The sequence below is a fragment of the Scheffersomyces stipitis genome, chromosome 2, assembly GCF_000209165.1.
Source record: "Scheffersomyces stipitis CBS 6054 chromosome 2, complete sequence".
Lineage (NCBI taxonomy): Eukaryota > Fungi > Ascomycota > Pichiomycetes > Serinales > Debaryomycetaceae > Scheffersomyces > Scheffersomyces stipitis.
In genome coordinates, this window is record NC_009042.1 from 1,839,414 (window position 1) to 1,862,670 (window position 23,257).

A 23,257-nucleotide genomic window follows, 5' to 3' on the forward strand; every position below is an offset into this window, starting at 1 on the left:
CTCCTTTACTTCTTCATCATGTCGTCTTCGTCGCGTCCTGTGACTCCCAACATGAATCTGAGACGCAGCAGTCGCCGGCAGCTGCGTCGGTCGTCTGGTGCGTATCTTTTGAGTCAATCACCCAAGATCCACTATCCTGTAGACGTCAATCAGATGCCACTAGAGTCTGCAGCTAACACTGAAAAGTTTGAGCGATTGTCTGATTCACTTGAAGAATTGGACGCTAATATGAACAACTTGCTGCTGATTCACGATGCCATTTCCAATCAATTCAATGAACCTTTTGCTAGTTTTCTCTATGGGATTTCCATGACGATGTGGTGCGTAGATTTTCCTGGATGTCCAACTCGTCAGGCGTGGGAGCGACTTCAGAAACGAAATGAGATAGACAAGACTATACGGGAATTGAACACCCGTGTTAGCCAAGCCAAGGAAGAAAATGAACTGTTGAAGAAGAAACTTGTAGAAATATCAAAGCCAGAACCGCTTAAAAGACCTCAACTATCACAAAGTCAACCAAAGGCAAATTTACAACAATCACAATTTCAATCTTCAAGTAGAGCGTACAGAGGGACAAGGGCTCCTAGAGTTCCGTCTACTTTGCAACGTGGACGTGTCAATGACGAAGACTCGTATGCATCTACTGAAGGATCTTTTGTAGCAAATCCTTCCACTGCCGGTGTGAATCCAACAGCTAATGCACCTTCAAGACTTCGGAACTCACGTTTTTCGAGAATACCTCAACCCGCCAAGACAGCCAATCGGAGCACTTCTCCAGAGATCACAGTGACTTCTACGAAAAGAACAACTGGACCAAACTTGGACCAGCCACCTCGATATATGAGAGGTTTATTTGACTCCAGTAACACCACGAAGCATACAAGTAGCACAACTCTGAGTAGAAGCGGAGCTATTTCAAAACGTCAACCGGGCAAGAGCACCTTGGCTGCCAGACCCAGGTTTCGCTAAATAGCATTGTAAATTATCATTGTACCATACTGTAACTATTAGATATAATACATATTGTAATTCTAGCTATACATTGTATGAATACTATTATATTCTATTCTATTGTGTATTGAACAGAAGAATAAGAATCACACAATTAGTACTATTAGAGCACAATTGACTTGAATAAGAAGAAACTACAATCCTTCATTGGATTGTATTGCACCCCCATAATACATATTCAATTAACTTACTATCCCTACAATTAGATCCTCTTTGGCATTTGCTCAAGCTAAAGAGACTTGTCTGCTTTCATACACTTCATTATATTCACTTCATTATATTCACGTTCCAAATTGGCTATTTACACCTTATATGATTATTCCTTACATTATCCCTCTACCAACTTTAACATGAGCTCGTACTTCACCTGCTGAACCGATTTCTTCTGCTGGCTGGCGACAATGAGCAAAAAGTCTTTATTCTCCATAGAGTTCATGATGGTTTGTCTTCTCAACTGCTCCTGGTAATTCAATGCGCTGGAGCCAGATGCCATCGTGACTCGATACGACTGCAGTACTTGCAATTCGATAGATCGAAGCGTCCGGATATCCACTTTGGGAGAGTACTTTGATAGCAGTGGAGTCAATACTTCCACTGGATGAAGTGACTAGGAATGTACGGTTATTGTGAATCCTGGTGATATTTTTGATAAGGGCATCATCACGTGAAAATGGCTGCGAACTAATAAAAGCCATAGAGGTGAAGTTGGGAATAATCAAAGAACTCATATGAACTACTCATAGATAGAGCTATAGGGTGCTCAAGCTCTACACTCTTTTCTAGTTTCATTTATTCAGAAAACTAACTTAACTTGTAAACCTCATCAACATAAGAACCACTATATACATTCATAATAAAAATTGCAACGTCATCAGTAGTAGTCGTTACCCTCGAACTCTGACTCGCTCAAGCTGTAATCGTCATCGTCAAAAGCAGACTCGGATTCCTGGTCGTAATCAGCCTCGTTGAAGCCCATGAATCTCTTTCTCTTCAACTCAACTTCATCGTCTGATTGAATGTCTTCGTCATCTGTCATCTCCAGCAAGTTGTTGTCCGACATTATGTGCGACACTTTCGAGACAGCAGCGGGATCATCTTCTTCGATGTCTTCATTGTCCTCCTTTTCCTCTAACTCTATCTTGAGTTCGTAGATGATATCAAAACACTCAGCAAGTAACGCGTTCAACGTCCCTTGTCCTTCAGGAATGGTGTTGTTGATGATAAACTTACCATCGCTTCTCAAATTGTCTAACGATGCCAATTTGAACTGGAATGGGTACAACTCTCTGAGGTTGTTCAAGCCATCTACTCTCTTGATTTCTAATAAACACTTTCTAACAGTAGAGAGCTGGTTATGGATCGGCTGCAACGATTCACTGACAGGCTCAGAACTTTCCAAAAGCTTGTAGATCAAGGCATAGCATCTTCTCAAAAGATACAATATGAGGATGTGGTTCTTACGCAAATGCTGATTGATATTTGTACGAATCGTAGAAGTAGCAGCCTCTTCACGAGGAAGCTTTGAGACTTGATCGTTCAACGCTATTCTCTCGTCGTCGATGCTCTTAAGCGATTTCTGGTACGTGTACAAATCCGTCTCTCTCATGGTCCATCTTCTAGTGACCAACAAGTTTTCCAAAGTTACCTTGAGATCAAGAAGCTGATGGTACAAGGCACCGAATCGTTTGTTGATGTTTTTGAGTCCTCTTGTTGTTTCATCGTCTTTTAAGTCTAATGACGTCTCAAGCAAAACAGACAAATTGCCCGTGTCATTTTGGATCAACAAGTCGCTTAACAAATTGTTGCAGTCATCAATTAAACCATTGAGAACAGCCTGCGCTGAGTTCAATTTATTGTCATCGAAATCGCTGATTTCTTTACTGTGGAACTTGCCATCTACGGGGTCTCTCGTTGATTCAATTTCCTTTAGTTTCAACTTGAACTGATTGACTTTGGCTACAATCTTGTTGTAACGAGAGCTGGATGAACCAGGGCCAACTTCGTTGTCGTCATAGTTGGTCAAGTAGTTCAATATGGTCTTTCTCATAGAAATCAATTCGTTGTAAGTCTGCTCCAAATCAAGAGGAATGTTGTTAAAGTTGGCCTCCAACTCACGGTACAACGCTTCACACTTGTTCAACTTGTTTCTCAATAACAAGTTCTCTTCGATCTTGTGTATGTTCTTTTGCGAATTTCCTTCATCGTCTTCATCGTCATCATCGTTGTTGTTATCGATGATACTCTTCACTTCATCCAAACGACTTTTGATTGGCTGCAAGTCATCCAATGTGTAAACCTGACAACCTCTCAAGTGGTCCAACAACTTGCTGACAGTAGACAAAGACGAATAGGTGGCTGGGGCAAACTTGATCAAGCCACATGTGACGAAACAGAGTGACACCAACTGCCAGATGTCATCGATCAACAAGTCGTTAGCGTTGGGCAAGTTCAATGTCATGCCCTTGAGTTCTTCGTCCTTACGCGTGATCTTCAATTCGTGGAGCAAGTCGAGAAACAGCTCGTAGATATGGTACACCTGTTTGGAGTTGATGTATTTGTTACGGTTGTTCTTGAGATCCAACAAAGTGTGGTAGATAGAAGCGAATCTTTCGTAAAGCGGTTTTTCGTAGTTGGGGATCGCTTTGGTGGAGTCGCCGGAACCAGACGACCCAACGATTGGCGTGGATGGCCTGGAGTTGTTGAGCGAAGCGATGTGATTTGTCATTATGGACGTATAGATATGATATGTAAGCAGAAGAAAATGTTACACAAATGACACAATAGTAGACGACAGGTGTTTAGATGGTGGCAATTGTATGTAATTTATGTTTTGGGACGAAACCAGTAGAAATTAGATGAGATTTATTTGAAGAATACCTGAGAGGATTCAATGAGTGCTTAAAGGTTAAGAAATTGAGAATGAGATTGAGAATGCGAAGCGGCCAATTGGGGATCGATGCTGTGAATTGATCGATGCGATTGAAGAAAGGTCGCTGTGATGTATCGTGTGGGTAGAGACGGCTGATCGATGGAGATGAAGAACAACGTGAGCTAATATTAAATTCAAGGTGAAATAATGTGGGAGGAAATGCAAGTGAAAATCTGGTAGTGGCTGTCTGAAAAACAGTTGACTTTTGAGCAAGCGGATGCATAGAAGACCGGAGCAAGACGGGAGCAGCGGAGTTTTGTCAGTACAGACAGAAAGTAAAAGATAGATACAGAAGCAGAGGCAGCAGTTTATATTAGTAGATGTGCTAGTATATATTAGTAATAGTAGTGGATATAGTTGTAGAGATAGTGGCTGTTTGAGTTCTCAAGTTAAGCTTATACGAGATTGTGAGATCGCGAAATAGACAGTACGAAATGAGCATGGAATGAAGGATTGTGGAATGAGAGAGTACAGCATTATGTAAAGACTGCTGGATGACAAAACATCTGTGCCAGCCTCTCTATGCCAATGACCACATTTGAGCATCTTTAGGGGAGAGCCAACGGTTGTGATAATCACTCTGTATCAAAACTGGAGAAGAATTCTGTTCATAGTCCATCATTCATGTTGGGCCACTATTCAATCCTATTCACATTTCTTCTAGCATTCGATAGGTGCACATACTTTCTCATTCAGTTGCTCTTTCTAAATCATACGGTTTTCGTCTACGTTCTCAAATGAACCTTTCATTTATAAATAACTAACAAAGAACAGATAATACAGCAATCCGTAGACTATAAATACTCCAGCAACGCTGAAACCGGGCATGTGCTGATAAGAAATGAAGACGGAGCAGAGCTCACATGATAGACGGGTTTTGTTTAACATCTTGACATCCAGATAGTTTTGTTAACATCCAGAAGTCCAGATAGTTTGAGTGTCATGATTGGGGCATTAGTGGATTCATGATAACGAGATCTAAATCTTCAATGAGAAATAGACTCATTTAAAAAAAAGACTACGCATCAGGATTGGCGATTTGTAGGATCTTTCGTGAATAGTCTGTATCGTCAGCAATGGTAGCTTCGGACAACCTACGTCTACCCATCATGACAGGATTGAGTCTAGGGTCTGTGTTTAATGAAGGTGGTGCACCCACTAAGTCGTCATTTGGATGGTCAAATGGATTCGTCATAGGCATATCCAAAGGCGAAGACTGGAACCTCTTTGAACCCTTGTTGGTTCCCTTTCTGGATCCCAAACCAGACGATGGTTTGTCGTAGAATTCTTCTTCGTCTTCTTCTTCAGTATCAGAGTACCTTCTTCTAATGAGGAAAAATGCAAGTGCAGCTAAAAGAGCGGCACCTACAATTCCGCCTACAGCTCCTCCGACAATGGGGCCAATATTAGACTTTTTCTTGTTCAGACTACTGTCCAGATCGTCCAGACCAGATTTCTTATTGGAGTCACTACTATCGGTAGGACTACTATTATCAGAAGCAGTGACGGTAACGTACACGAGAGAACCACCATCGTTAGAGGTTTGTGTTATGACTTTGTGAGTAGTACTCGTTCCGTCTTGGTCTTCAGAAGTTGAACTTGGGCCATCTGTCGTGGCTGGAGCCTCCGTAGGAGATTGATTTGACGACGTTGACTGTGTAGAAGACGACGTTTGAGAAGACGATGTCAGCGAAGACGATGTCAGCGAAGACGAAGACGAGATGGAGGGTGATTCTGATTCAGCATCAGCACCATTGAAGTTGGCATTCAAATAGACACTGTAGACGTTTGAGGCTCCACCACAAGTCTCATCGGGAAAGCCAGGACAGGGAACGCTACAGCTGGACTGCGATATTGAATTTGCGGTTGGTTTAGAACTCAAACAGAAGCAATTTTTTTGAATGACGGCAACGTACGGAGAGTTAGGACAGGCTTCCAGACAATGCAACGACGACTGGAAGTCGGAACTCCCCTGGCTCGAGCCTGATATCGACGAGAAGCAACCAAAAATAGCAGCAGCATAAGCGGGAGATATCACCACAGCAAGTGAAACAAGATGGGACACTTTCATAGTGATGTGTTATATGAGCTTGAATAGTGTGGAGTTTTGCAACTGCCAAGTGGAAAGACTGGATGACACAGAGGTGGTTAACAAGTGTTAGATACTAAATGTCAAACAACAAATCAAAGTCAAGATTAATGCCAATATCAATAAAATATCGAACTGGTGTATCAAATAATCTCAAATAATACCAAACGAGTGACAGCACGATTAACAAGAAACTCAAACGGTAACGATATCAGCTTTTCAGAAGAAGTGGACTATCAGCACAATCAGATACGGTCTCTGGTAACAAGAGCTGGCAACACGGGCTATCAACAGTTTGTGACGGGTCACAGGAGAAAGTCAGAGTCTTCAGACTTTTCTAGCGAGGGTGAAAATTCTTGCAGATGCGATACACAGCCTGAAAAAAAGAATGTCGTAATCGACGACAAGAGGAACAAGCTGGGTGGATAGCGCTAGGAAGGGTGGTGCCAAAGCGGTTGTAATGGTATCTAAGCTAAAAGCAAAAGTAGAGGTGAATGAAAAGGAAAAGATTAACAAAATCTCAGACCCAAATCCTGACAATTATTAACGTAGCAAATTATGGGTTTATTATGGTTTATTATGGCAAGAATAGTGTGAGGACTCGAGCTTGATAGAGAGGCTCAATTTTTTTTAGCACTGGATTTATTTTTTTGTGCGGTGATTTTTTGGCGCATGTATTATTATTGCCTCGATGCGGACTCAATGCTAAATACGCAAAGTTTCGGCATACATTTCCTAATTAATTACAAGATGGGAAGTTTTTTTGCATTCATTGTCTGGCTAACCTCCTTGAGTCTTCGCCTGGTTGTTGCAACTGGCTGACTGGCGCTGGGCCATAGGATGGTGTCCATCTCACCATCTGTCTCCGTTGGGCGTCCAGTCCGGCTCCAACGACCTCTCGCTCTCTTAGCACGGGCAACTAAGACAGAACTGTTGTCACGTGAATCTGTTGACTGGTGCATTCCCCGAAGGGTCTGCAGGTGATGTCCTTGTTTACATTGACACTTCACGTCTGAAACGCGCGACACGAAAAATAATCAACCCCTTCCTGCCTTTTTCACTCGTGTCAGAATAGGTTGTCTGGTCTAGATTCATGGCTGAAACAAGGAGGTGACCGGAATGGCAAATATCCGGGGATGGATGGGGGACCAGGGTAGCATCACCATACATTAGCCCATCTTAAGAATATAGCACGGCAGCGTTTCAGAGACACGGAGTAGCAGTGTGGTGTCGAGCAGAGTACTGGAGGATTACCGCCAGCCAACGGAAGAAGGACGCTTTCGGTAACTGTTATTTTTTGGCAATTATTCATTAAAGTTTGTTGCAGCGTTTAGCCGCTGACTCCAAACGCGGTTGCGAAATCAGTTGGCCTCGTCCCAGCGCCTATTATTGCAGTGCAGCTAATTACAAGCTAAGCTAACGATGAGATTCGGCTGCAAAACACCGCCTGCCTCATGTAATGAAGTTTGGACCGACTAGAATAGTGAAGCAACAGCCGAAACGGGAACCACGCGTCTCCGCCTTACAGACTTAATATTGCTACAGCCTTTGTAATTATGGTGGTGGTGGAGATCCCGCGTCGAAGCAGCGTTTGTTGTATTGTTAGTTATGTATATGTATATTTAGATTGCTGCGCCGTTGCTTTATGTTGTGCTAAAGCTTAAGCAGCATACACGAAGCTGCAACAATGAGGTAGCCAGCAATAAACTGCAATGAATTCGCGATAGATCAGCCTAGCTTTTCTTATCACACTGAACCGTGTTCTGGTTCAGGTTCACGGTTCATATTTCATAACGGGTGCAATTGTTCACAAATTCCCAACTACATGCATTCACTTGGCTTCTGTTTCTAGACCACCCCTTCGAACTAAGTTGAAGCGTCCAATGTCATATAAATTCAGTTATGTAATTGTGTGGCCCCATCAGAGTAGAACAATAGAGGGTTGTTAATTTCGCGATTGCAGATATCTGAAATCACCTCTATTGATTTCGTGTTTATCCAGCACATATTGCCATTCTTTCGTTTCTATGAGCCGATAACAGATCGTGTATAACACAGATATCATTATATCATTATCATGATCTAATAGGGCATTGTACATTGACATTATACAGTAGAGAGTAGTTAATATTTAAGAGGGCACATTCCTTTTCATACAATTATATTGCCCAATTAACTACGACCGTCGCTAAGTCAACAGTAGACAATTCCAGTATAGCTGATATACTCCATCCACACACCTTGGTTCCTCTTCATCCTCACTATGTAGAATGTTCAGCCCATAACCGCATTTTTTCAAGCGTCTAGTCATTTTGCACCCATTTGCCTACATATTAATTTATTAATTTATTATTGATATTATTATTATGACGCTGCAAAATTATTGTTCTTTTGCCAACGGTTCTGTGTCTATGGGCTGTATACCCAATATTTATACTATTTTGTACTGTACTATATCTACCTAGGCTTCTGACCAAGTGCCGATTCCATATCCTTAATGCTGTAGTAATGGGAAGCAAACTCCTTCACTAGTTTGTCGTCTACAATCATACAATTTCTCATGAATTCCTTGCTGGTTAGTACCAATTCATGATACAACAACATCTTGGGAGGAGGTTTGATCGGATACAAGGAAGAAGAAGGATGAATGAAACATGGATGGTTCTGTTTCAATTTTCTGTACGATTCTCCCATTCGAGACAATCTGACTATGTTCGGGAAAAATCCAGAAACAAGCGCTTTCTGGATCATGAGTGGTGGCGTCTCGGTAGCTTTGGAACTGTCTTCAATTACCCCAACTCTCTGGCTCAATCTGGAGAGTTGTTCTCTGACATTTTTAGCCCTCTTAAGGGTTTTGTACTGAATAAAATTATCCTCACACCATAGGTTTGAAAAACCAGTTGCTTTCCAGTCTTCCCACACTTTCAACAACGAGAAGTGGTCGCCCAATTCGTGATTAAAGGATTCTCGCTTTCTGTCTGCCTGTTCACGTTTGTCCTTTGGACGATAGAACAAGGTGCTTGATTCCGCCAACATAGACATGATGGTAAGAATTTCTTCGCTGCATCCGAATTTCGAACTGGATAAAATGCACTTGGTAAACATGGGATCTAGAGGAAACTCGCTCATTTTACGCCCGACTTTTGTCAAATGACCCTTTGAGTTCAAAGCTCCCAAGGCATACAAGAGCTCAATAGCCTTAATAATAGCGTCAGTACTGGGTTTGTCCATGAGGTCAAAGTTGATCAAATCATTAATACCCAACGATAGCAAGAGTAGAATTACCGACGTCAAATTCACTCTCAAAATCTCTGGAACAGGATTTAGTTCCAATTCATTATAGAACGACCATTTGGTATATAATCTAAAACATTTTCCTGGCCCAATTCTTCCAGCCCTGCCCGCACGTTGGTCTGCAGAAGCTCTGGAACATGGAACGACAACCAAACTCTCCATACCTGTGACAGAATTATACACATTTTGCTTGACATAGCCAGGGTCTATAACATAAGCAATACCGTCGATGGTGATGGATGTTTCGGCAATATTCGTGGCTAGTACCACTTTTCTACTGTTGGGCGGTGTGGGCTCAAAAATTTTGGATTGCAACTCTTGCGGCAAATTGGCATAGATAGAGCAAATTTGAAGCGGCTGGATCAGAGATCCCAACTTAGCTACAGCGTCGTTTAAACTCGACTCCATGGTCTCAATTTCCTCCTGACCAGTCAAGAAGACTAAGATATCACCTGGCAATGGCTGAGTCAAATGGATTTGAAAGATCGTAGTTATAGCAGCCTGAATGAAGTTTGCTTCGGGAGATTTAGTGTAATGTATGTTGACTGGAAATCGTCTTCCGGGAATATTCAAAATAGGAGCATTATTGAAGAACTCCGAAAATTTCGTAGCATTAATCGTAGCAGAGGCAATAATCAATCTGAAGTCAGGTCTACTTTTTACGACGTCCTTTAGTAAACTGAGAAGTATTTCTGTAGATATCGTTCTTTCGTGAGCTTCGTCAATCATAATGGCTCCGTAATTAGATAAGCTGGAGTCGTTGAGGAATTCCCTGAGCAACATACCGTCAGTTAAATACTTTATCACAGTGTTCTTGCTGGACTTATTTTCAAATCTAATTGTATACCCCACTTCCTCGCCTAATTTTACATCCATTTCATCAGCTACACGGGTTGCTACAGAAGTTGCTGCCACTCGACGTGGTTGAGTACATGCAATTATCTGGGTCCCGTTTTTGGAATATCCAGCTTCATTTAAATACTGAGGCAATTGAGTCGTTTTACCGGAACCAGTTTCTCCAACTACAATCAAAACTGGCGATTCTTGCACAGCATTAAGAAACTCTTCACGAAACTTATATACTGGCAAGGATTTTCTAATTTCTTCCATAGTCACCTTCTTCGCAGACTTTTCAGCCACATCTACTGGTTCTGGCTCTTCATCGCCATTCAATCTGTCTTCCTGATCAAAAGTCACAAACTGAGATTCGTCAAATACAAACTCGTAGTTCTCCAGTCCCGGTAAATTGATCTTGTCTGTATTTGCAGTGGAGATCTGCTTAGCTTTACTGAGCTGTTCTAGTTCCCATTGGTCATTTAGCTGTCTTTTGGACTGGAATCCTCTGTCGTCCTTATACCCAGTCTTGTGGAGTAGATCGTACTTCAGCTGCTTACTGTTTTCACTCGAATCTGGCAAACTGTAAGTCTGTAGATCTGCGTCTCCTTCCAATGAACTCTTGATTCCATTATATACTCTTCTTTTTCTTTCATATTCTTTAAGCTCGTGTGAATTAAGCGTATCATATCGTTCTTCCAACTCATCTATCTCACGTTTAATTTCTTCTAGCTTAGCCAACTTTCTCTGTTTATGGTACTCCCTCTTCGAGGAAACATTTTGCCTGTACTTCAGTGGTTCACTCGGTATGGACGATACGCTCTTAGTATCAGTTTGATTACTTTGACACGGTATTTCTACAGTCTTAATTTCATCTCTTTCAGAAGGCTGGGCAAGATCTTCTTTCTTTTCATCCACCTTTACTTCAGCAAAACTTGAATTTTCTTCTCCCGAATCGCTGAATCTCCGTCTACGCTTTCCTCGTCCAACAAGAACATTCTCCAGCATCCTAATCTAATTGCTAGAGTGTAAATTAGTTTGCAGAATTTCTATATCGAGTATGCTTATAGCAGCTCATCCTAGAAAGTCGCGTGCACAAACACGTGATATACATCTCTTACTGAACCTATACAGACCCAGAGAGATGATGGACAGGCTGGATTTATAGACAGAGATTGGAGACTCTACAAAAAGCTTCCATTAATAATCTTCTATTTGAATCATATATGACTTTACTAACTTCTCTTGTTATACTTGAAGTAAAAATAAACGTCAGAAAAGCGCCATATACATAGATCTAAATTCTAGGACTGTATATACCCCATTTTTCATCAGTCTTCATCTCTGAACTAAAAATATTGAAATTTTATAGAATCTTTGAAACTAATCTTCAGCTTTATACATCTTTCTTTAATTGTGGACCGAAATGACTTCGTTGGAAGAGCCTAGGCCACGTCGGTTCAGCCGAATTGCGCCAGACAGCGACGAGTCGACATCATTTTTCATGTCGTCAGAAACATTACCCACCGAGTCTGCTATCATGACTCCAGTAGGATCTTTGCATCACGATCTGGATACACCCAGAGCTTCTTATCTTCCTCCTTGGACAGAACCGTATATCATTGGAGTCGCAGGGAACTCTGGATCTGGAAAAACCTCCATTTCGCAGAAAGTTATCCAGGAATTGAACCAACCATGGACGATTTTGCTTTCGTTTGATAACTTCTACAATCCTTTGAACGAAGAAGAAAGAAAGCAAGCCTTCAACAACAATTTTGATTTTGATACCCCAGCCTCTTTGGATTTGGATTTGTTAGTGAAAACGGTGAAATCTTTGAAAAGCGGTGAGAAAACACAAATTCCGGTGTACTCGTTCCAGCACCATAATCGTACCAATAAGTCTACGACCATCTACGGAGCCAATGTGATCATTATTGAAGGTATTTATGCCTTGTATGACCAGAGATTGCTTGACTTGATGGACTTGAAGATTTACGTCGACACGGACTTGGATATCTGTTTGTCTCGAAGATTGACCAGAGACATCTTGTATCGTGGTCGTGACTTGGCAGGTGCCATCAAACAATGGGAGACGTTTGTCAAACCTAACGCCGTCAAACACGTCAACCCGACTATGAACAACGCCGACTTAGTGATTCCACGAGGCTTGGACAATCTGATTGCCATCAACTTGATGATAAAACATATTCAGATCCAACTAGCACTTAAAAGTTCAGCGCATTTGAAGTACTTGAAGGAGTTGGGTGTTAATATCAACTTCGATGTGTCCAAATACAACATTAAGGTTTTACCGGCAAATAACCAGACGAAAGGAATCAACTCTTTACTCTTTGACGTCAATACTGAGAGGTCAGATTTCATCTTTTATTTTAACCGTATCAGTGCACTTATTATAGAGTTAGCATTAGAGTTGGTTACAGACTATGAGCCTGTGCGCATTAACGACAACTTCAACGGCTTGAGAATGGTTAACGAGATCATGGCAGTTAATATTATCCGTTCGGGAGATTGCTTTATGTCTTCGATCAAAAGGACTTTTCCAGAAATCAGCATCGGAAAGCTTTTGATTCAAAGTGACTCTAGAACTGGTGAACCACAATTGCATTTTGACTCCTTGTCAAAGGAAATGAGCGGAGGAAAGAAGATCTTGTTGTTTGACTCCCAGATCATTAGTGGAGCTGCGTCCATCATGGCTATCCAGGTATTAATTGACCACAAGGTGAACGAAGAGGATATCATCTTATGTTCGTATCTTTCCACAGAGATAGGATTGCGTCGTATCGTTAACGTTTTCCCCAAGGTCAACATTGCAGTTGGTAAATTGTCGTCTATCGACGGTAGTGAAAAGAAATGGTACAATGAGGAAATGTTTAAGGATAGCGACTGGCATTTTAGAAATAGATTTATAGACAGTTTGTACTTTGGCACGGACTGATGAATGATGAATACACATACATAAACGGGGCCAGTCTCTCGTGGATTGAACTTCAAGTGAAAAACTGCATGATGTTGTAGAACTGTGTTTAATAGAGAACAAGTGTTTAATAATGTAAAAATAGAAGCAAACCAACATTGCTATACAAAATATGCTATAATCATTTTTGCAGAAGAATATATGGCTGCGAAAAAATTCTTGTGCATGTAGATTTCTGTACGTGCATTTTGCAGCGGAGAATTATGGATTATATCCCGATTTCATATCCTCATACCAGGATATTCTTTATAATCAGATCAACAATGGAGGTACGTTATAATTATGCCGAAACAGGATTCTTCAGAAAGGTGTGAAGGGTCACAAAAGGAGGTCCCAAAATGGACGTTTTTGAATATTTTATTCTCCTTTTCTTTCTCCGCATTACCCTGCAAATTAATTCATTTTCATGTAGCTGAATGTAAAAGGGAAGACAGAGCTATATCTATATTTCATATTGAAGAGATTAATCAAAGTTGTTTAATGTGAAAACATATATTCATTCAAAATAGCATCGTCATTCCTAGACTCTATCAACTTCCTTAGCTATGGAATACTATAAATTATATATGAGGTATGCAAATTCCACAGCATAACCATCTGAACTAGGTGTCCTAGTCTCAAAGAGAAATGAAATAGTCGTAACAAATATGACTATCAAAGTAGGATATTATTATTTGTAGGATTAAAATAACCGTAGAATTCCAACCAAGACCAGTAAGTATATGCAAATATGGACCAGCTGCCGCAGCAAGCTGTTTAGTCTATGACCTTGGGGTTCTCGAACTTCAAGGCTATGGAGTTACGACGAAAGTGGTTTCTACAGCTGGTGTCACTCTTCTTTCTTGCTCTAGGTGTTGTTATAGTCCTGGGTTCGAACGAGTAAGAGTAGAAATCACCAAAGGGGCTTTCGACCAGATCCTCAAGAAGGTTCAGTGTAGATTGTGCGAGATGCGTAGGAGCTTGTGCACTGTTAGTTGAGTTACGTCTGGTTAAATGCTGCAACTCGTCGTTAAAGTTGTTGAGATCGCAGAGCGATACTCTTCTGTTGGTGACGACAAAGTCTTCATTGTTTAAGTTGGGCCAGGAGTGTGACTTCATGAGATGAACCAGGTCTGTCGAGTCGGCAATAGCCAGCTCGTTAGAGCTTTCCTGGTAGACAAGAAATGCATTGAGAGGGTTGTTTGAGCTTGTAGAGTCAGGAGACTCGATGGCTAACGAGCACTTTCTTTGACGACTAGCCATTTTCAAGGGGTACAGGGGTACGTAATGTGTACTGTTAGTGTTGTGCTTCCAGATATTGGACCTTCTTGTTGTGGGTGGTATTATCGAATCATTAATACCAGCTGTGAAAAGATATTGCAATGGTCTCTTCCAGAGCAGTACCTTAAGTTATCAGAAGAATGATAAGAACGAATGCAATTCAAATGTCTGTGCGGTAATGTACTTCAGATCAGCGCTTGTGGTAGATCGTTGTATTTCACTTCTATAAGAAAGTTAGGCGAGATGTCTAATTTTTATAGTAGCGATGGGATCCCAATCGTATTTATTCTTTCCCATCAAATGTGTTGACGGAGAATAATGGGATGATGAGGATAGAATGATAAGGTCTAGGTAAGCCGATCTAACTAAATCAGGAATTTGCGCCCATGCCGCAGCACCGATGCACGATGAGGACACAAATAATATTTTATTATTAGACCGTGCCCATTGTTTCCAGATGTACTATGTGCTAGGAACAATTGTGAATGTGGAGGTACTCTGGTCAGCACACACTTCCTCTTCCTTTATGCTATTAACCGCTCTCCTCTTCTCTATTCCATAATAATTGGTTTGCTCTTCTGTTAGGAGTCTCTTATCCTCAAATACCCCTCCAAAACACTCCCTATTTCAACTGCAGCCCTTGCTGTGTTTCCGCTCATCTTGGTGTAATTCCATGTTTGAATAAGCCGTTCTAGCCTTCTCCACACTTGTCTGAGTCCAAAATCTCTCGTATCCATCCCTTTCCCTCAAAGATGGGTGTTTATGCACTTAAAGCAGAATTAGCCCCTATTGAATGTATGTGAATCGAATTATCTTTACCAAAACATAAACATTATTTTGTACTCGGGATGTCACCCAATCTGTCGGGGCTATGACAGAGCTTAATAGTATGGATTGCTACACTTAAGTCACGTGCTACATGATTCTGCATGCACCAATTGCCGGGGACCTGCAGGCCTAGTTATTTTGCAGCGGCTTAGATCGTGTGTTTATTCTGCTCATGTAGAGTTGCAAGAGTCGTAAGACTTTTTGCAACCCCGAAAAAGACACCGAAAATCAGCTCCATTGTATATGGAAGTCTAACAAGAAATCATTTTGCATTGTGTACCTGATCTTAGTCACAAGTTTGAGATTACTGCTAGCCTAATGACCACTATATGTTGCTCGACGGGCTATATAGTTTAAAGCATGACTGAGATTCTGAATGACGTAGATGGGTAACGGTCTACTAAAACGCTTGCCGAGCGCATTATTCAAACCTTGTGAACTTCGACATGCATGAAGTGAAAGCAAAGTTATTGTGAAAGCGAAAGAAAATTTATGGTGTTAGCGTTCGTGACTAGAGAGAGTTGCGCTCGCAATTTTCGCAGCTTTGTCACGCTCAGTTTCTAAGAGATTTCGAAAGTGGACTGTGAAGAAGTTCACATGGCGGAAAGTCAGAAAACCCTACCAACTTGAATTTCATTCAAATAACAACACCTTGCACAGTTGACACACTGGAGCGTTGAATAAGATGTAGGGATATAGATTCTCTTGCTGAATCTTTCATGTAGTTGCAAAATACATGACATTAGAAAGTACTCTTTCGCAAAATAACAGAAGGAAATTCCACACCCTTGCAAAGTGCTCTAAAGATGGTACGAGGCCAGGAAGTTTTCCAAATGGCTGTAGAATACGAAATTGGGCTGCCTAATAGGTGTGCTCTGAAAGACTGAAAATTTTGCAATCTATGGCGATATACCTCCGACCGACCCTGTAGAATTTCACGAAGCCGCGCAAAGAAATTAGACAACGCCGCTTGGTGTTCTGTCAACGGTTCTACAGCAACTGGTAGGAACGGTTAGGGCCTCAGCTGGACTTCCTGTATGTCTAGCTGGAAGTCCTTACAGGATGGCCGTTTTATCAGCGGAAGCACGGACATACACTTCCTTGGCTATTAGCAAATGCCCCACATTAAGTGGAAGGATAACAGAGATTGAGCCAAATTAACAAAACTTGCTTCACGCCCAAGCAGAAACAGGCAGAAACATGTGGCAATCTGGAATTTCTGAAAGGCACTATATTGATAAGCAAAAGAGAAAAATCACACTTCTCGGAGCAAATCAGTCAGCGGAGTAGAATTATCTGCAATATACGGGACTTCTCAGAGAAGTAAAACTGACGATTTTTTCTTGCTACAATCTAAATTTTTCAATTATTCAATTTTTCCATATCGGCAGAATGCTGTCATTCTCCTCTAATTGTAAAATTGGTAATAACACCGAGAATTGTTAAGCCTTGTAGTTGTGATTTGACTTCTCTCGCATCCGACTGGATTATGATTCTGTGGAAGTTGGCGCTTGTCGCCCACCGATTAGCCGCCCGCGAACTGCCGCTCGCACAAATCCCAGTCTCATCCACTCATCGCAGCTCCAGCACTATATAATTGAGCACAAGACCTGCACTATTTCCACGACAAGTATTGTTCAGTGTCGTCCTCCAACCATATCGTCAAGGTAAAATAGTTGCCTGTTTTTCTCTACCCCAGATATTCCCGCCAGTGACCTTTTCGGCTATAGACAGAAATTTTGACTATCTTTTCTGATACCCCACCTTTCACTATCTGTGAAAATTAGAATTGGTCCATTTGTCCAGTCAAATAGTCACCGCTACCCCAGAATAGTCTATCGTTCTCACTTGAGCTCTGGGTTTCCTTTTATTATCTTCATATAAATTAACATATTCCCCAGCACAGCTAGTTTTTCATTTCCATCATGTTAGCCATTAGAACAACTATGAAACAGAGCCAGCCTCGCTTCTTTGTCTCATTAAAGGTCTCCTACTCCACCTTCAAGCCGGCCGCCCCTCTTTCCATCAAAGACATCAACCCACAAACTGTCCAGGCTAAATATGCTGTTCGTGGTAAAATTCCAATTATTGCCGACGAGCTCCGTGATCTCATTAAAAAGAATCCACAATCGCACGGCTTGCCCTTTTCCAAAATCATCAATGCCAACATCGGGAACCCGCAGCAATTAGACCAAAGACCATTAACTTGGTATAGACAAGTCCTTTCCATCTTGCAGTACCCTGCTTTAGCCGAAGCAGTTGACTATCCCCAAGATGTCAAGGATAGGGCCGCCGTCATCTTAGAGAATATCGGCTCTATTGGTGCCTATTCACACTCACAGGGTGCTCCTTACATCCGTGAGTCGATTGCCAAGTTCATCGAAAAAAGAGACGGTGGCTACGCTGCTAACCCTAACAACATTTTCTTGACATCGGGAGCCTCTTCAGCCGTGTCGTACTTGTTACAGATCTTGTCATCGGACGAAAACTCCGGTTTCTTGATCCCAATTCCACAATACCCATTGTACACGGCTACTATTGCACTCAACAATGCAATTCCTATCGGTTACTTTTTGGACGAAGCCAACCACTGGTCTACTAACCCTGAACAAATCAGACAGATCATTCTTGAAAACAAACAGAAGGGAGTCAACATCAAGGCACTTGTAGTCATTAACCCGGGCAACCCTACAGGCTCAATCTTGTCCGAACAGGACATTATTGAATTAATTGACATCGCCGCAGAACACGGTATAGTCCTTATTGCCGACGAAGTTTACCAGGAGAATGTGTTCAAGGGTAAGTTCCTCTCGATGAAGAAGGTTTTGTACGAGTTACTTGAACAGGAACCAGAAGTATACAAGAATGTGCAATTGGCTTCGTTGCATTCGACTTCTAAGGGTGTTTCCGGCGAGTGTGGTCAAAGAGGTGGATATATGGAACTTGTAGGCTTCAGCACTGAAGTTAAAGATATAGTTTTCAAGTTGGCATCCATCAATTTGTGTTCAGTAGTTTCTGGACAAGCATTGATGGAGTTGATGATCAACCCTCCTCAGGAAGGCGATCCATCTTACGAATTGTACAATGCTGAAACCTCCTCTATCCACAATGACTTGGAAATCAGAGCTGATATGTTGTATCGTGCCTTCTTGCAAATGGAAGACATCCAATGTAACAAGCCTACTGGTGCCATGTACATCTTCCCTACGTTGGACTTTTCACCAGAAAAGTACCACAAGCTCTTCATGAGAGCCGAGCAATCGGATTTGCAACCAGACGACATCTACTGTATTGAGCTTCTCGAGTCCACAGGAATCTGCTGTGTTCCAGGTAACGGTTTCGGACAGGTTCCAGGAACCTTCCACTTGAGAACCACTTTCCTTCCTCCTGGCCAAGAATGGATCGACAGATGGTTGACTTTCCACGAGACGTTTGTCAAGAAGTACACTTCTTGAATCAGAGTGTTGTAAGAGGAGGCTGTCTACTGTTTGTGTACTAGTCTACAAAACACTATTTGCACTGTACTACTGGATTCAATTCAGGTAAGGTTATTTGGGAAGGACTGAAAATTCTTTTTGATCTCTTTCGCTTGACTCTCTCAAAATTCATCTAGACTCCCCTTAAGACCGTAATTTTCTTGCATAAGATTTACTTCCACAAGATCATAATGGATCATCTTGCCAGATTTGGATTCTTAGTTTTTTCAGACACAGCAACCACATTTTTGCACCGCTCTAGCTTCTCCACAAGTCAGCGACTCCCGAGGAGCCAAAAACATTTAGCCGTATCTATTCTCTCTCGCTGGTGCCCCACCCAAATCGCATTTAGCCGGCGGTTAAGCTGGCGGAAAGAAGGGTTTTTGTGTCCTCGGTTTCCCGCTTCTAAGCACATATCCGAAGTCCGAGGACTGCCCGCTCGTCGTATAGCATATTTATCTCAGTACAATTAACTATATATTTACATCTATTCCCAATTCCTGTTTCTAGATACATACTCAATCTACAATATCTACATCTCATAGAGTGATAAAACCAAGTTTCCGCTGATTCCGACCAAAATGTCTGTATATATCGTAGCCTCCATCCGGACTCCCATCGGCTCGTTCCAGGGCTCGCTCTCGCCTTTAAGCTCGGTAGATTTGGGTGCAAAAGCGGTGCACGAAGCACTTAAACAAGTGCCCTCTTTGCCTGCTTCAGCTGTCGAAGAGATTTTCTTTGGCTCTGCTCTCCAGGCTAACTTGGGACAAAACCCAGCTCGTCAGGTGGCACTCTCCGCCGGTTTGCCAGAAGCCGTGGTCGCTACTTCCGTTAATAAGGTATGTGCTTCGGGGTTAAAGGCCATTATCTCTGGAGCCCAGACCATCCTCACCAACACCGCCGATGTAGTTGTAGTTGGCGGCTCTGAGTCGATGTCGAATGTCCCATTCTATGCTCCTATCAGATCTGGAGTCAGATACGGAGACGCTTCGCTTGTGGACGGGATTCAAAATGACGGGCTTAAGGACGTCTACTCCCAGAAGCTCATGGGCCATGCTGGAGAAAAAGTTGCCAGCGACTTAAACATCACAAGAGCTGAGCAAGATGAATACGCGATTGGCAGTTACGCCAAAGCTATTAATGCTCATGAGACGGGAAAGTTTGAGAACGAAATCACTCCAATTACAATCAAAACGAGAGCAGGTACCAAGACGGTCTCCAAAGATGAGGATATCTCTAAGTACAACCCAGAGAAGTTGAAGACAATGAAATCTGCTTTTATTGACAATGGTACTGTGACAGCTGGTAATTCACCATCTCTTAATGATGGAGGTGCTGCTCTTATCCTTGTCTCGGAAGCTGCACTCAACAAGTATGGACTCAAACCATTGGCCAAAATCAGAAGCTGGGGTGAGGCCGCTAGAGCTCCTATGGACTTCACGATTGCACCAAGTTTGGCCATTCCAAAAACGTTGGAAAGAGCTGGAGTTTCGATCAATGATGTCGATTACTTTGAGCTTAATGAAGCATTTTCAGTTGTTGGACTTGCCAACTCCAAATTGTTGGATATCCCATTGGAAAAATTGAACGTCTATGGAGGTGCTGTAGCTATTGGACATCCATTGGGTTGCTCTGGGGCCAGAATTGTGGTCACATTGTTAAGTGTATTGAAGCAGGAGAAGACGAATTCCAAGTTGGGTGTTGCTGCTGTATGTAACGGAGGCGGTGGAGCTTCTTCGATCCTCATTGAAGCCTTGTGATTTATAGAATTTATTGTCTACTTAGCCACATCCATAGAACTCATCATTGCTATATAGATTACTTCACAATGGTTTGGAAAAGTTGTAGCTAGTTAACACTAAAGTTAATACAAGTTTGAAGTTCTTTCCATTAGAGGTTATCATGTCTTATCTGACTGTCAATTAATCGAAGCGATTGCTCCTATTGAAACCAGATATCTCCAAAGATACATTAGTGTACAAAGTCTATATATTAGTCATGATGGTAGACATTACCCAAGGTAATAGATTTCACCACAGTGTAATCGTCCATACCGTAGAGAGATCCTTCTCTTCCGAATCCTGATTCCTTAACACCTCCAAAAGGCATAGCGGCATCAGTGAAGATACCAGTGTTCACAGAAACCATTCCTGATTCCAAGTATTCAGACATATACCAGATGTTGTTCAAACTTTCAGAGAAAACGTACGAAGCCAATCCAAATGGAGTATCATTACACCAATGCAAGACCTCTTCTTTCGTGTCGAACTTAACCAAAGCAGCCAAAGGTCCAAATGTTTCCTCGTTAATGACTCTCATGTCTTGGGTAACATCGCAAACTACAGAGGGAGCGTAAAACAATGGACCCAACTCAGGAAGTCTTCCTCCTTTAAGAAGTACTTTAGCACCCTTTTGGATGGCATCTTGCAAATGATCTTCGACTTTGGTGATAGAGCGTTCGTTGATCAAGCACGCATGGGTGACACCTGGTTCGAAACCATTACCGATCTTGAAGTTCTTGACCTTTTCAACGAACTTACGGCAGAATTCGTTGTATACTCCCAGCTGAATATAGATACGATTGGCACACACACAGGTTTGGCCCAATGATCTGAACTTGGAAGCAACAGCCTGTTCTACAGCGATGTCCAACTTGGCATCATCAAAGACGATAACAGGAGCATTACCACCCAATTCCATAGACAACTTTTTCAATGTGGAAGAAGACTGCTTCATTAACAACTTACCAACAGGAGTAGAGCCGGTAAAACTGATTTTCTTGATGACCTTGGATTCACAGAACTTCAAGCCGCACGTAGGGGTGCTTTCAGCAGAAACCAAGACAACATTAAATACTCCTTTAGGGAAACCAGCTTTATCAGCCAAATAAGCAAGAGCTAAAGAAGAAAGTGGAGTTTGGGCGTCTGGCTTAAGAATAGCAGTACAACCAGCAGCAAGGGCTGGAGCAGCCTTACGAGCACCCATGGCAGATGGGAAATTGAATGGACAAAGCAAACCAACAACACCAACTGGCTGCTTGTAGGTGATGACCTTATTGTTTTGATTCGATGGCTGAATTGTGTGCCCGTAGTTTCTCTTTGCTTCTTCAGCAAACCATTCAAAGTAGGAAGCTGCATACTTGATTTCACCGGTAGCATCGGTTAAACATTTTCCATTTTCCCAGGTGATGATTTTGGCCAAATCATCAACGTTCTCCATGATAAGATTGTACAAGTTTCTAGACCATTTCGAACGGTCGTAAGTAGATGTGAGCTTGTACTTGCGGTAGGCATCTTCGCTTACTTGGATGGCATAGTCTATTTCTTCTGGGGTCTGATCAGGCAACTCGGCAATTTTTTCGCCGGTAGCAGGATCGAAGACCGAAAAGGATTTGGAGGATTTGGATTCAAACCATTCGCCGTTAATGAAAGGCTTGGTCTTGATAAGATCTGGATTCTTGAAAGTAGGAGCCATTTTGTTAAGTGTAGTAAATGAAATATGTTCAAAGGGAAGTAGGAATTTTTCACTTTATATTCTGGGGAAATCTACCAGAATCTTGGTCGATTAGCCGCGCGGGTATCTCCAAATCAGGCAATTTGGTTGCGGCCCGCGCTACCAACCATTTTACTCGTTCATATTTTGCAGTAGGGTCTTATCGTTGGGAATATATTGCCTAATATTTCTTTATTTGTATAGGTGTAGACTGTCTGTAATTAAGTCCAAAGAAGTAGAACAATTTGAATTGGCGTGTCCGGATATTTTTATTGTTGGTTGGTGTCACTATGGGTGGCACTAGTTGCGAATTCTCGATAAGGAAATGAGTCCATACAACTAAGAGAAAAACAGTTTGCTCAATTCTATGTAATGAAAAAGATCGGGTAATTTTTTGTTCTCTAAAGTTGCTAGCTTTAAGCGGATATACCGGTTTATTCTACAGCGGCAAGTACAATAGAAGCCAAACCCTGCAAAAAGAACTTTTGCGAAACGATTCAATTTAACCAAAATCTTAATCTAAATGCCAATGCCAATGTAGATTGATTCTGTCTACATGCTACCGTTCACCTTCAAGATGTGGATCAGCCAATACGCCACCGTTTGTGAACAAGATGTGGATTACCTATAGGCTCTAGAACACGAATACACCCAATTGAAAAGCAATTGGAACGCAAACTCGAATTGCAATGGAAGCCAATCTCTCTTATTCTTTGAAGTTTAACAGAACTATATTTTATGTGGTCGGATATCATACTCAATTTCAAAGCTTATCAATTAGCATAATTGCAAAATTATAAGCCTGGTTCAGCGTCTATTTTTCTAGCGCCGTTCTCTCGGCATTTACGTATTCTTCTGCAAGTAATTGCTTCACCAAACGTCGCGTTAATAATTTTTAACCATTCAAAGCCCTGAAGAGAATCAATTAATAATGCATTAGTTTCCTCCGAAACCTAATCTACGTTATTTTGTGCGGGTATCCCCACTCCAGTGCTGAAACAAAACAGAATCAAGAACAAACTTTATTATTACCACCATTATTATCAGTG

The 23,257-nt window shown here is 41.8% G+C and overlaps 8 protein-coding genes across 8 annotated transcripts; 4 read left to right on the top strand and 4 right to left on the bottom strand. All coding sequences in view use genetic code 12, as the record gives it.

Annotated features, from left to right (window-relative positions):
- Positions 1-18: 18 nt before the first annotated feature.
- PICST_30061 (predicted protein) lies at positions 19-969 on the top strand (the record flags this gene model as incomplete). Its single annotated transcript, XM_001382543.1, has 1 exon — positions 19-969. The coding sequence occupies one exon, from the start codon at positions 19-21 to the stop codon at positions 967-969; it is 951 nt and encodes a 316-aa protein (XP_001382580.2).
- Positions 970-1,339: 370 nt separating this feature from the next.
- Positions 1,340-1,504, bottom strand: PICST_40454 (predicted protein; the record flags this gene model as incomplete). Its single annotated transcript, XM_001383088.1, has 1 exon — positions 1,340-1,504. The coding sequence occupies one exon, from the start codon at positions 1,502-1,504 to the stop codon at positions 1,340-1,342; it is 165 nt and encodes a 54-aa protein (XP_001383125.1).
- Positions 1,505-1,882: 378 nt separating this feature from the next.
- Positions 1,883-3,652, bottom strand: PICST_55159 (predicted protein; the record flags this gene model as incomplete). The annotated part of the gene is made up of 4 exons (XM_001383089.1): positions 1,883-2,047; positions 2,084-2,479; positions 2,540-2,717; positions 2,769-3,652. Coding segments are annotated over 4 exons (1,623 nt in total), but the record flags the coding sequence as incomplete, so codon positions are not given.
- Positions 3,653-11,574: 7,922 nt separating this feature from the next.
- URK1 (uridine kinase) lies at positions 11,575-13,113 on the top strand (the record flags this gene model as incomplete). Its single annotated transcript, XM_001382544.1, is given in 2 exon segments — positions 11,575-13,004; positions 13,020-13,113. 2 exon segments carry the CDS (start codon positions 11,584-11,586, stop codon positions 13,111-13,113), a joined length of 1,515 nt encoding a protein of 504 aa, XP_001382581.2. The 5' UTR covers positions 11,575-11,583.
- A 518-nt stretch (positions 13,114-13,631) lies between these two features.
- PICST_67031 (induced under oxygen limitation) lies at positions 13,632-14,603 on the bottom strand. Its single transcript, XM_001383090.1, has one exon. It carries the CDS (start codon positions 14,392-14,394, stop codon positions 13,909-13,911), a length of 486 nt encoding a protein of 161 aa, XP_001383127.2. The 5' UTR covers positions 14,395-14,603; the 3' UTR covers positions 13,632-13,908.
- Positions 14,604-16,900: 2,297 nt separating this feature from the next.
- On the top strand, positions 16,901-19,258 carry ALA2 (alanine transaminase (ALAM)). The gene has a single exon (XM_001382545.1). It carries the CDS (start codon positions 17,166-17,168, stop codon positions 18,693-18,695), a length of 1,530 nt encoding a protein of 509 aa, XP_001382582.1. The 5' UTR covers positions 16,901-17,165; the 3' UTR covers positions 18,696-19,258.
- Positions 19,259-19,297: 39 nt separating this feature from the next.
- On the top strand, positions 19,298-20,604 carry THIA (Acetyl-CoA acetyltransferase IA (Peroxisomal acetoacetyl-CoA thiolase) (Thiolase IA); the record flags this gene model as incomplete). The annotated part of the gene is made up of 1 exon (XM_001382546.1): positions 19,298-20,604. The coding sequence occupies one exon, from the start codon at positions 19,298-19,300 to the stop codon at positions 20,474-20,476; it is 1,179 nt and encodes a 392-aa protein (XP_001382583.1). The 3' UTR covers positions 20,477-20,604.
- A 104-nt stretch (positions 20,605-20,708) lies between these two features.
- On the bottom strand, positions 20,709-22,190 carry UGA2 (succinate semialdehyde dehydrogenase NADP+ linked; the record flags this gene model as incomplete). The annotated part of the gene is made up of 1 exon (XM_001383091.1): positions 20,709-22,190. One exon carries the CDS (start codon positions 22,188-22,190, stop codon positions 20,709-20,711), a length of 1,482 nt encoding a protein of 493 aa, XP_001383128.2.
- Between the last annotated feature and the right edge of the window lie 1,067 nt (positions 22,191-23,257).